Source organism: Cydia amplana, chromosome 8 (genome assembly GCF_948474715.1).
Source record: "Cydia amplana chromosome 8, ilCydAmpl1.1, whole genome shotgun sequence".
In the NCBI taxonomy this organism is placed as follows: domain Eukaryota; kingdom Metazoa; phylum Arthropoda; class Insecta; order Lepidoptera; family Tortricidae; genus Cydia; species Cydia amplana.
Window position 1 is genome coordinate 3,585,225 of NC_086076.1, and position 12,340 is coordinate 3,597,564.

General features: G+C 37.1%; 1 protein-coding gene and 1 long non-coding RNA gene across 5 annotated transcripts in view; one reads left to right on the forward strand and one right to left on the reverse strand.

Annotated features, from left to right (window-relative positions):
• Positions 1 to 4,604, forward strand: part of LOC134649966 (transcription factor cwo) — a 47,699-nt gene extending 43,095 nt beyond the window's left edge. For all 4 annotated transcript variants that reach the window (XM_063504773.1, XM_063504774.1, XM_063504776.1 and 1 more), the window contains 3 exons: positions 678 to 815; positions 1,546 to 1,636; positions 4,402 to 4,604. In XM_063504773.1, the coding sequence (XP_063360843.1) occupies positions 678 to 815; positions 1,546 to 1,636; positions 4,402 to 4,595 (423 nt within the window). In that variant the 3' untranslated portion in view covers positions 4,596 to 4,604. The remainder of the gene's footprint in view (positions 1 to 677; positions 816 to 1,545; positions 1,637 to 4,401) is intronic.
• Positions 4,605 to 9,216: 4,612 nt separating this feature from the next.
• On the reverse strand, positions 9,217 to 9,979 carry LOC134650498 (uncharacterized). Its single transcript, XR_010097043.1, has 2 exons — positions 9,708 to 9,979; positions 9,217 to 9,536 (listed from the first exon to the last, which is right to left on the reverse strand). It is a non-coding gene; the product is annotated as an uncharacterized LOC134650498 (long non-coding RNA).
• Between the last annotated feature and the right edge of the window lie 2,361 nt (positions 9,980 to 12,340).

Genomic DNA, 12,340 nt, shown 5'->3' on the forward strand with positions numbered 1-12,340 from the left:
AGCCGAGCGCGCCGGGGCAGCGGACAATAATGTACGTTTCATACTAATTCCCTACATTACTTCTTGGCCTAGGTCAAGAAGTAATGTGAGGAGCCATAAATGAGCAACTTCATGTCTTCATTTCGTGACATTAACACATACATTTTGGAGTATGTTTGAGAAATAGTATTTTATGCAACCGTTGTTTAAGAGACTTAAGAGAGGTCAAAAAAGGCGAGTGGCGTGAGTAATAAAGACGCCACGAGTATTTTTTGACTCAGTTAAACAACGTTGCATACAATACTTTTTCTACGACCAAGCACTTACTTTGAAATAAAATTGTAAATTTAACAAATATTTTTAATTCAAGAAGTAGCAAAAATGGAGGGTACGGGAAAAGAATGAATGAATGAATGAAATTAAAAAAAACATGTCTATGGTTCACTTATTTGTCAGACATGACATTTAAAATAAGGTTAGCAACACTGTATTTCATTCAATATTTTTAAAGTGGTCATTACACGAAGTATCGTAAAATCGCCAAAAAGATACTGCGTGTATGCACAAATTCTTTTTTGGGGCATAGACTAAAGACTTGTCTTGACAACTATAAGGTAGGGTTTTAAAGGTGTGTGCACGACCCTTTAAATGACAAGTAAAAGTACGGGAGTAGAAAAATAATGTAATGGTATTTCCAGGCGACGGACATGACGGTGCGCGGCGCGCCGCACAAGAACTACGGGCACAAGCGGCGCCGCGCCGCCAAGCCCGCGCCCTCCACCACCTCCACCTCCAACTCGGGCTCCATGGAGGACGCGAGGGACACCTCGCCACAAGTATGTACTCGCACTTAATATGAAACCAATTTATGACGCATTTTTCGGCTCGTACACGCAGACTTTGGGTGTTAATTCACGACAGCCGCAGGCTGGAGTGAATTAAAGACTCGAGTTTGCAATATTCTTAGCCCTGGAGTTACACACAATGTTTTTCATCACACTTGCGAAGAAAAAGAACAACAGGTTGCACTCCGGGAGTGCCGACAGAAGTGAAAACTCAATGACATCTTACGCCTTACGCTCTCGCGAGTTTAACATTTTTTCCCCATCACAAAAAGCGCACAGCGCCGCTAAAGAAGTTTTCACTTCAAAAATATTTTTTATTTATTTATTTATAACACAAACAGTCACATAATGGATTTTTAGTACAATGTAGTGTACTTAACATACTTAAGAAACAGACCTGGAGGTTCATTAATGAGTACATAATGTTAACATACATAATAACCGCAGAAAGAAAAAGAAATTTGAAATTATGAGCCATACCTACTTTAATTATATTTACCAGTCTTCGAAACAAACAGTATTGTGTGAAATTATATAGAGGGTAGGTACGTAGAAGATTGGTAAATAGGTTTAACATCAATATCTAATTTAGTGTTATCGGATAAGTAGTCATCAATTTATTTTACTATTTGGTAGGTAGGACAATCGGAAAGTTACGTTTATACATTTTGTTACCTATAAAATATTGTTAAATACTTACGGAGACTTTATTATTGTACAGGACACGTCGAGCGACTCCCCGCACCAACACTACGAGAAGCCGCTGGCGCCGCCCGCGCAGTACGTGCCCGTGTTCGCGCTCAACACGCTCGGTCAGTACCCGCCTGCTAATACTATCTGAGTCATTGATAGTCAGAGTTGTAGATAAGTTGTAGAGTCTAGGAAGAAAAAATATGAATCATCCTAATGGATTTCAGTAACTATCTAATACAGTAAAATCGTGCTAAAGTTAACTATGATTTAGAGTATCAGCGTCAGCTACCTGTCTAGTACCTGTCTATCTATGAAAAACAGCTGACGTAAAAAACGTAAATTGTGCTGTACGGCGTAATCTGGATTGTCGAACGGTAGGTAAAGTGTCATTCAATAGAACTTGCTAACTATGTAAACAAACCGCCATACTAAAATTGACACTGAATGTCAAATTACTAGTAACTTTTGTTTACATAGTTAGCAAGTTCTATTGAATGACACTTTAGCGCTCGACAATCGGAGTTAGAGAGTTCTCGGTGCAATCTGCAACAAACATGCGTTCACTATAGTTCGTTTTTTTTAGCATTAGAAAGAAGGTAAGCGATCTTGACATGTCTTTTAATTGAAAAACGCTTTTTAAAAATGAGTAGAAGAATATAAATGAACGTATTAGATTCATAATTGTTACATATTTGCCATTATTTATTTTTAACCCTTAATTTGGCAGAGACTTTGATAACAGAAATTTATATATTTTGCTAATAAAATTGAATAATTGTACCTTCAGAAGCTTCCAAAAAATAAAAATAAAAATCTAGATTTTCCAGATCCCGAGAAAAACTATGTCCGCTACACCGGACTCTGCCAAATTCCTGGAATATAATAGACAAATGGAGATGTCCGCCGAGACGGACATTGCCAAAGAAATAAAAAAATAATTAGAAATTAAAAATAAACTTCAAAATTCAAATATATACATTATTTTGTGTGAAAATGTAGTTGACAATTTCAGGGGTTTTTTCCTGTAACGAAGCATAATCTGACATTGCACTTTATACAGTATACAACTGTTTTTTTGTTGCAATACATACAGCGACCCTCAGATTTGGTGCTCATGAAATGTCCAATATTATCATAACGCACTGAGTCAGCTGGACGAGCTGCAACTGGCCTTTTGACAGTACATTCCACATTTTTTTCACGATGATCTGACCTGTTAGACTTAGTCAAAGCTGTATATAAGTCTAGTCTGAAGGCTTTTAGTGGTTTTGATTTTAGATTTTTCGAGCAACAGTTTTTTTTATACAAAAGCCACCCATTGTTTATACATAGGTATGTCAAGAAGATATTCAAGTACCACCTTCGACTTTTAAATGGAATTCTGTATATTATAGAGATACTATTTGGGAGACCGAGCTTTGCTCGGAAAACATATAAAAACTCGAAAATGCGCGTTTTCCCAGAAATAAAACCTAGCTAGATCGATTTTTCGCCCCCAAATACCCCCATATAGCAAATTTCATCGAAATCGTTAGAACCGCTCCCGAAATCTCCGAAATATATATACATATAAATAAATAAATATGCAAGAATTGCTCGTTTAAAAGTATTAGATAGATAAGCATGACTTATGAACTTATGAAGGTGACACATTTGTTATCATTCCAACGCAGTATCGCCAATTTATTGGTATTGCAGACAACTTCGGAAAAACTACCTCGGGCTTTCTTTTTCAGCACCTTCTCGATAGTACTAAGTTTTTCATCAGCCCCTCGCAATCGATTACGACGAATAGTTCCCACAGAAAATATGCCGTATCATTCGCGCAAAATGTAGACCAACTCCGGCGATGCCTTTCAGTAATAATTTTCTTGATCAATTACTTCCCGCATAATAGGTGTTAATGGGACATTTACATCCTGCAATGTATGTACCTCATAACTATTTACAACATTGTTGTACATAAGTTCATGGTCATTTTCAGAACTATTTGAAATATTCAGTCGTTCTAGCGAGGATGACAACGATGCTGATGAGGAAAAATATGAGTCAGCGTCAAAATTATCAAGCACTTCATTTTCGCGAGTAGAAACTTCACTTGCTTCAGATTCGGCATGTTCTTTAGGTATGAGCGCCAAAATCTTAGCTGAGCGGCCTAACACCTTGTGCTGTTGGAAGGTAAACAAAAAGTCTTAGCAAAGAAGTGAGTTTGTTCACGAAAAAAACTATACATTCATAAAAGTTAAATTTATTATACTAGTAAAGTTAAACTCCGTGTCATTGGCAGAGTCCGCCACTGCGGACAAATATTACTAAACATCGTTTACAGCATATTTGGTGAAGTCCGGTGCAACGGACAACTGATTCGCGGCAGTTTAGAGAATGACAAAGTAATAAAATGAAATTTTATAATATTAGTTCCTTTCAATTATATAACAAAGATTATTATTTTGATTCATATTGACTCGTTTTTTTGGAAAATAACAGAGATAAACGCATATATACCTTGGTAAAAACAACTGACGTGCGAGGCGGTGCCATTTTACAGATTAACTAATATAATGACATTGAGGGTACTTCAACTATATTTTTCTACCCATCCGCAGAAATTCAAAAATCGATTGCCATGTGAAAATATAGTAAATAATTTCACGAAAAGCTGTCATATTTTTTCAAATGAGTTGACCGCCACACCGGACACAGTCAAATTAAGGGTTAAAACGTGTTTTTCAATAAAAAGACACGTCAAGATTGTTTACCTTATTTCTAATGCTGAAGAAAACGAACTATAGATCTAGATTTTACCTTTGACATCACAGCTTTAGTTTAGTGGTATTAGAAGTTTTCTCTCGGCCACAACATTAACACGGTATCCTCCTCGCAGGCAAGTACTACGTGCCGCTGAGCGTGGACTACTCGTGCCTGGCGCGGCACCTCGGCCCCTACGACGTGCTGGACGCGCGCGCCGCGCACCTGGCCGCGCCGCTGCACCCCGTCACCATCCACGTCAACTTCCAGCCCTGCCTCAACTACCACGTCAAGCGCGAGCCCCGGGACCAGGAGTGGCGGCCGGTGTGAACCGCACGTGCTGCCATCTACCGTGGTATACCTCAACTAACTTGTCGAAAGGGAGCGTGAGCGTCCCGTGTGAGCGAGCCGTTTCGAGTTCAAGGCGAGTTAAGCGCGACACGACGGGTGTTGCTTCTGATGGCCGCTAGCGCCGATCTTGTGGGGTGATCAGGGATCACTCTACCCACGTCGGGGCGCCGTGGTGCTGACCGCTTAACGCGGTAAACGTGGCCGTGGCCTAACCGCTGGTAGTTTACCACATGTATCCCAGCATCTCCACCACATGGTCTACGTCGACGTGTGAGCGGTGCGATGGGCACCGGACGCTCTCATGAGAAATAAAAATTAATCTCACACCATCTAAAGAAATTACTTGGATCGCCACTATCTAAGTGTCTAATATACCTTAGTAGGCTCCGGGTCATAAATACGATAACGATCGACAACACACGATCGTTGTTATTGCGTTTACTTCCAATAATTACAACAGAGATGTTTTAATAAAATGCCATGGTGGCTGGTCATCGTAACGCGCATCAAAAGCGTGAAGATATAGGTATAACCAAGTATAACCTACCGGCCCTACCGCCAAATGCAACCACGATGACATTCAATGAAACTCGCGCAACCTGCGTAGTTCAATACAAACTCCACGCCTGTGTAACGCTCACTACGAGATTATAGATTACAGTATAAGGGCTGATTTAGACGGCGCGCGAACTCGCATGCGATTTTAGTTACATTGCGGACTGTTGGTTACGTCCAATTCAACCGACCGATCAAAACCCGCAATGTTATGAAACTCGCATGCGAGTTCTCGCATCGTCTAAATGAGCCCTAAATGTGCAGTGTCTGGAAAATAAATGGACGCTTATGTAGACGATAAAGTGCCGGTCTAGTGCAAAGACGATTTTAAGTTTAAACGGTAACGGATTTAAGTCATTTAAGAATTTTTATCTATTTTTATTCAGTTTAGTGACGTTAGTGTTAAAGTGACTTTGGGGACAAAGTGTTGAGACAAAAGGGATGGGAGTATAGTGTTAGTATCGATGACAATAATCGATGTTCGGTTCGAGGAATATTACAGTTTAAGTTTTGATGAATAGCAGCCGCTTAACAGAACAACCCTGTTTCACGAAGCTTAGTATCACTTCGCAACCAGACCAGTGTACGTCTGACCTCCGAAGACGCATCGTCTTTGCGTATCTCAAACTTTAAAAAGCTAACAATGTTTAAAAAGGAAAGCAATTCTCGTGAGTCAAAATAACGATATCATTTCCCGCTTGAAATATTTTTTTAAATCTAAATCTGAATTGTTTACTGTCTGGAGATTATGGGTAGGTACATATTGCATTTAGAACCGTCCAGCGAGTTTGCATGGACACATCTTAAATACATACATACCTAAATTCATTAGAAAAGTAGCCATTTAATTTTGACTTAACGAGTACCCAAATACCCAATGCTGAAATCTCTCTCACTATAATATTGTTATTCTCTGCTTATAATTTATAATATTTCTTGCGAAACGATGTGTCTTTGCTGTTATTTGGATTTTGAATCGACTGCCCCTGATTAATAATCCTTTAATTTCATAATAATATTTGTATTAAAAAGTGGTGAAACGGGTTTTAAAGTTAAATATCCTATTGTAATAAATGCAAGTACTATGTACCTTTTATAGTAACTATGACATGGTATGTTTCAATTATTAATTGCAATGTACTTACTTATTAAGAATCACTGACTGTACCTACTTGATAGGTACTTCCAATGTTATGTTTGGAAAAACTTATACGTAAATATTTTAGATATCTAATTTAAAATCGTTGTTTAAGTAAGTGTCATGTTAATATTTATTGTTGATATCAACTCATTCCAAAAACAGATATGCTATTTTATTTACCTTTGGTATATACTTAATAATGAATTATCTAGAAATAGATAACGCCTGACATATTTCATTGGCAATATGCTCTGGCCAAGTTGTAATTTTATTTTATAAGCTTCTAACAGGGATCGGATACCGGTATTTTTTGTATGGGAACGAAGACGGTATTATTTCGTTCTTTGCTAATTATTCCATTTCTAATTGGGCAATCTAATAATACGAAGTCGTTACCTAAACACACAACTGAGTCCTACATTTCGAGTATGAAATAATTCGAAATATATGGTTATTTCGAAGTTTTTGCAAAAAACCGGTTCCGATCCTTCTAAGGATGAATATTATTAAAATTGTATATAATTAAGGGCTTGACTTAATTTGCAGATTAAATTGGCTTTCATTGTGTACCTAATCATTTAAAACGATGGCTTTATGATCGTACCATAAAAGAATCGATTACATTGTGGACGAATTAAGATCTAAGTTAACCCTTAATTCGGCAACGTCCAAAATACTGGACATAATTTTGTATTTTGTTTATTTAACCAGCTTTTTTATTTTTTTCTTAACCAGAATCATTGCTACTATTGAGCACCGAGGTTTGAACTTACGACTCTGTCGATTAAGGGTTAATCGTGTAAACCCCATATAACGTCACTCGGTATAACGAATCACTACCTATAACGTCGACATTTCTTGGCTATAGTTGAATTTCTCATTCTATAACGAAAACTCTCTAATCTCCATAGCGTCAAAAAACGTCCGGTCCATTAAGTGTCGCTACTGTCGCTATTATAGTTTACACTACAAAAATATGGAAAAAGTTAATGATTCTAGTTCTTAGTTATGGCTGTGAACGAACGGTAGTAGTCAAAGAGCGTTATTTTTTATATAACAAATGATTTGTTGCAATTGGAAAGGCGATTTATATTACATAAAGTCCATGAGTATTCAGTAATTTTTAGCACCTTTTTTATTACAGGAAAATAACAAGCTAATACTCTGTTAATACACATATTTTTTTATTTCGAGTTCCCATTTTAACGGTATTATTAAGTGGGGATATGTATATAATAATGAACCTACCTACCTACATGTTATCTTGTTGTATATTGCACAAACGCAACTAAGGCTTTACCAGTATTTCATTATGTACAGTCAGCATCAAATAGATATTCCCACTTTTTTGCAGAACTACAAACATTTTGTTTAGCCCGATTGCAACAATGAATTTATTATTATCTATATTTTAAGAATCGTTCATTATATGTATATTTTTATGTGTTAGATGCTTCTACCAGACAACTACTGAACTAATAAGTTGGGGCCCCATTACTGTTAACGCCATGTTTTTACTCACCCAGAGCGCTCACTAGATGGCGTGACGTTAAGTGAAGGGCAAACTGCAGTCTGGGCTTATCTACAGAAATTGAGGTACATTATCAGTCCTTATATAGCCTGGTCTCTGGTTAACCCTTTGACCGCGACGCTTATCGTGTGCGGCGTGTCATCTTGAACCTTATCGGTGTGCACGAAGGTTGATATTGGTCTGTAACCGCGCGCGTCAGTTGTAGTTAGTCAAAGGGTTATGTTTGTCCTTCAACTAAAAGGGCTATTCATAAATTACGTCATAGGGGGGGATGGGGGTCTGGACATCGGATGATGGTAGCATGACGTAAGAGGAAACGGGGTCATTCGAAGTATGATTTTAGGGAGGGGTCAGAAATCGTCAAATAGATGACGTAATTTATGAAAAGCCCCAAACACGTTCCACGAGTGTCCGCTCTAAGACTGAGTTGTTAATCATAACAGAGTAAAGACGGATGTACTAAATAGTTAAGAAATTAGTGTTAAATGTATATTCGATGTTGAGTTGTATGAATAGATATTTTTGTAAATACAGATAATTATACGTTAATATTTTACGATAAAATATGAGTTTTCTTGCAACTCGAGCTCTTTTCAGAAGGGCGTAGCTGCTTTTTTGCTTCACGCTCTTTTGTTTCGACATATTCGAAGACACCTACCATCTCCCTTAACCTTTTCCACGCCGTGTGAGCTGTGTCAAACACAAAAGCTGTCACTCAAACGCCACATCATTGAAGTGTCAAAACTGAAATTGAACTGTTATGCATATGCGTAGGTCTATGTTGCTCTGTGAAATGTGACCGATTAATCGGTCTTTGGCGTTGAACCTACGGTACGGATATATCGGTCATTGGCGTCCAAAAGGTTAAAATGATTAGGGGAGGTAGGGGACCATTGGGCAGTCGGGAGGCTCGGGCACCCCCTTGTAAATCAAGACGATTTACAAGGATTTTCCCCCCTACCTTTGAAATTTTTTGCAGCACTACGTAGACTGCAAACAAGCGTATGATCCACTTTATAGTAAGTGGACGTCGGAATGCCTAAGGTAAGTATTTTGTCCCGGCTGCAAAAATATCTATACACCAAAAATATTTTTAAGACTACACTATTTATAGTTTAGGCGGCGGGAAGGGATGACGTTACTGAGGTGCCGTCGGAAAGTTTCCAAAATTGCGAAATTTCCCGTTGGAATTTTTTTTAAACTTCTCAAATTTATATCGGAATCGAAAGGTTCCTTAAATTAAAGTTTCCTTTGTTTCCTGTGATTTTTCCTAAAACTTCCGAGAACTTTGCCAACTTTTTGGAAACTTTCCGCAATTTGCACATCAGTAGGTTTAGGTTAAGTAGCAGTTAAAGGAAAAAGGAAAGGCGAGATTCAAACGAAGATTTTATGTAATTAATTATCATAACATCTTTTATTCTATATTATTATTTTAAATTTTACATGCTTAGTTCAAACATTAAGAAAGAAATAATAATATTTAACATCTGGATAATATACAGCTCTATTTTACGATCACTTAGTGAATAAAAAAATTATATTAATATATTGCAAAATATTCCATCGTTAATCGCAACACGCTACAGAAACGATACGGGCTGGGAGCACGAAAGGATTGCGGTATGGCAAACTAGAGGGCGCATTTCGTTTTACAATAACAAAATATAGCTTTTCACTTACAAATTACCCGCTACTATATTATACACAAACGCTCTACAGACAGTGCATTTTTATTTTCCATCGTATTTTCACGGAAACGTACGAATACGTATATGTACTATTTCAGTCAGTCTCGGTACAAAAAGTGAGGTTGAATGAATAACATGACAAATACGAAAGTTTCCGAGAAAATGCGATGGAAAACAATTATGCACTACATCTGTACAGATGATAGCTTCTGTGATTATCACAAACATACTATCTAAAAAGTCTACGTGTTGATTATGCGACGCGACGGTCCACGGCGGACGGTCTCTTATTATTACAATCTCACCGTCTCACACAATACTGATAAAATCACTTTACAAGTGACAGTTCACAGTTTGGACGTGGGAAGGTAGTTGAAATTATTTGTTACAACTGCCATTATAATTAGAAATATGGTTTTAACAAACCAGGGGCCTAGACAAGGTGACAATCATTAAATGGAAATAGTTACGTGACTTACCATGTGCTGCTAGATTCTTTCTATTCATTTTGAGTTTCTTCTAGTCATCTTGTCTAGACCTCTGGAACGTAGATTTGAACGTTCATCTCAAATAATTTCAACCACACTATAAAACAACCATTTTAATTTACTTTCCACTAAAAACTGGTGGTTATTTCACTTCAACAGTCGGACACAATAAGCAGTATGTATGCTGTAGTCTAATAAACAACCAGATCGAAATATTTACAAGCTCATTTCATCTAAGGACAATTTACCTATTTAGATTATTGATCTAAAATTGATTGTATCACAAAACATACACAAAAAAAGCTATAATTCGTTACACAAAACAAAATATAAAGCATTAAAATCAAATGTTATTTACGAATCTATCTTGGGAGCTGCTAAAATAATGTATATTTGTAACCTTTAGGTGAAATATTGCAACACAACGACTTAGATATAATTATGCATTAAAACTGAATTGCAGTATTATGTAGCCAGTGAGACAAATTATTACCAAGTGAGACAATAAATAATTATAAAATTGAACACAAATATTTCCGTTGCGGCTTAGCTTCGCCCATGAGAACTGGCAATTAATGTTTAAAAACTAGTCCTAAAATGCCAGTCCATTTTAGGACTAGTTTTTAAACATTTTTGTAACCAAACAGAATAATAGGGGGGGAGGGGGGGATCCATTTATTGGCACCACTAGGATTTCAACAATTTTGTCAAAAAGTAGTCTATTTGCCAATAAATGCATTTACCCTATTTTTAGTATTTATGTATGCTAAAATTAAATAAGTTTCTGCGTGTTAGCATAGGGTTCGTGTACCGTGTCTTCAAAATTATTTTCCCTAACACAACTTACAGTTCTTATTGCTGAACTGTTGTCTATGCCCGTGCGCTTTCAGATACACGCTTGACATAAATATACATAATCATTTTGCATAAAGTAAAATATAACTTGTTGCTCTAATGAACTCTTATTGAGAACTTGTACATATTTAAGGTCACATGTGATACAAACAAGCAAATACATAAACCAATATCAATATGGAAGCGTCCAGCCTATTATGACACGAGAAAATGTGATGAATATTGTAGTGTACTAAATACCTATACGAAATGAAATAACTAATATGCCTAAATATAACACTGGAAGCGCACAGACTAGACAGCCATCTATAAATGCTGTATTTGCGAGAAATCATTGGCTATTCCTATTTATCCCCGCTTCTATTTATGCTAAAAAAGATGACCGGTATTTACCGGTATTAATTGAAAATAGTTACCGGGGTATCGTCTTGGGTCGTCCCATTCGTTTTTCGTCAAGTTCTTAAATTAGTCCTATTCTGATTTCGTCGCTCATTCTACATTGAAAGCCACTGATGATTGTGACGAATGTATAATGTGACGAAAGCAGAATAGGACTAGTTTAAGAACTTGACGAAAAACGAATGGGACGACCCAAGATGATACCGTTACCGGTATTTACCGGCGAAATGGGGACTAATAGTAACCACCCTGAATGATAGCACTGGCCTAAATAAAGATAAAAAATTCACATTAGTAACTAGTCTGCCTATCAGGAACGCGGGTACTACTCTAACATTCAGATTAGAGGGATACCAAAATCTTAAGTTAATCGAACACGAAAAGCAGACGTTTTGTCATTGAGCAACTGTGAGGGGTGGAGTCGCACAACTGGGCGCTTATACGTAGCTGCTACATTATACAGGCTTAGGCGGTAAGAACAACTGCTTTATAACCATTTATATGAAATGTATCTATTTTATTGAAATCACAAACTAGTGAAGAGAGTTTAACTCTCCTAGGAAGTAACATAAGACATGACGATTTTTCTTACTTCGACGCGAAAAAACAAATAGGTTCAGTCATTTAGAACCGGCCAAGTATAGTGTTTCTGTAAAGTGTCATTCAATAGAACTTGCTAACTATGTAAACAAAAGTTACTAGTAATTTGATATTCAGTGTCAATTTTAGTATGGCGGTTTGTTTACATAGTTAGCTTAGCAAGTTCTATTGAATGACACTTTATACGTAAATTTGTAGCATATTGGTCGTACCACCTGTGTGTGCCACTACGTAAACTTAACTAAATTGCAACCTCATCTCTCGTTGGCTCGTGTATCGTACGTTTATTAGGCCACAAATCATTTATAAATCTAACTTCATAATTAATACTATGTTACAATGAAATCAATGGGGTTCTGCTATGATGGCGACGATTATCAATCTTCTGATAGTGCGTTCTAGGGCCTGATAATGGCAGCCAGTTTTTGCTAGAGTCCACATTGGGTGAGGTTACCCTACGAGATTTT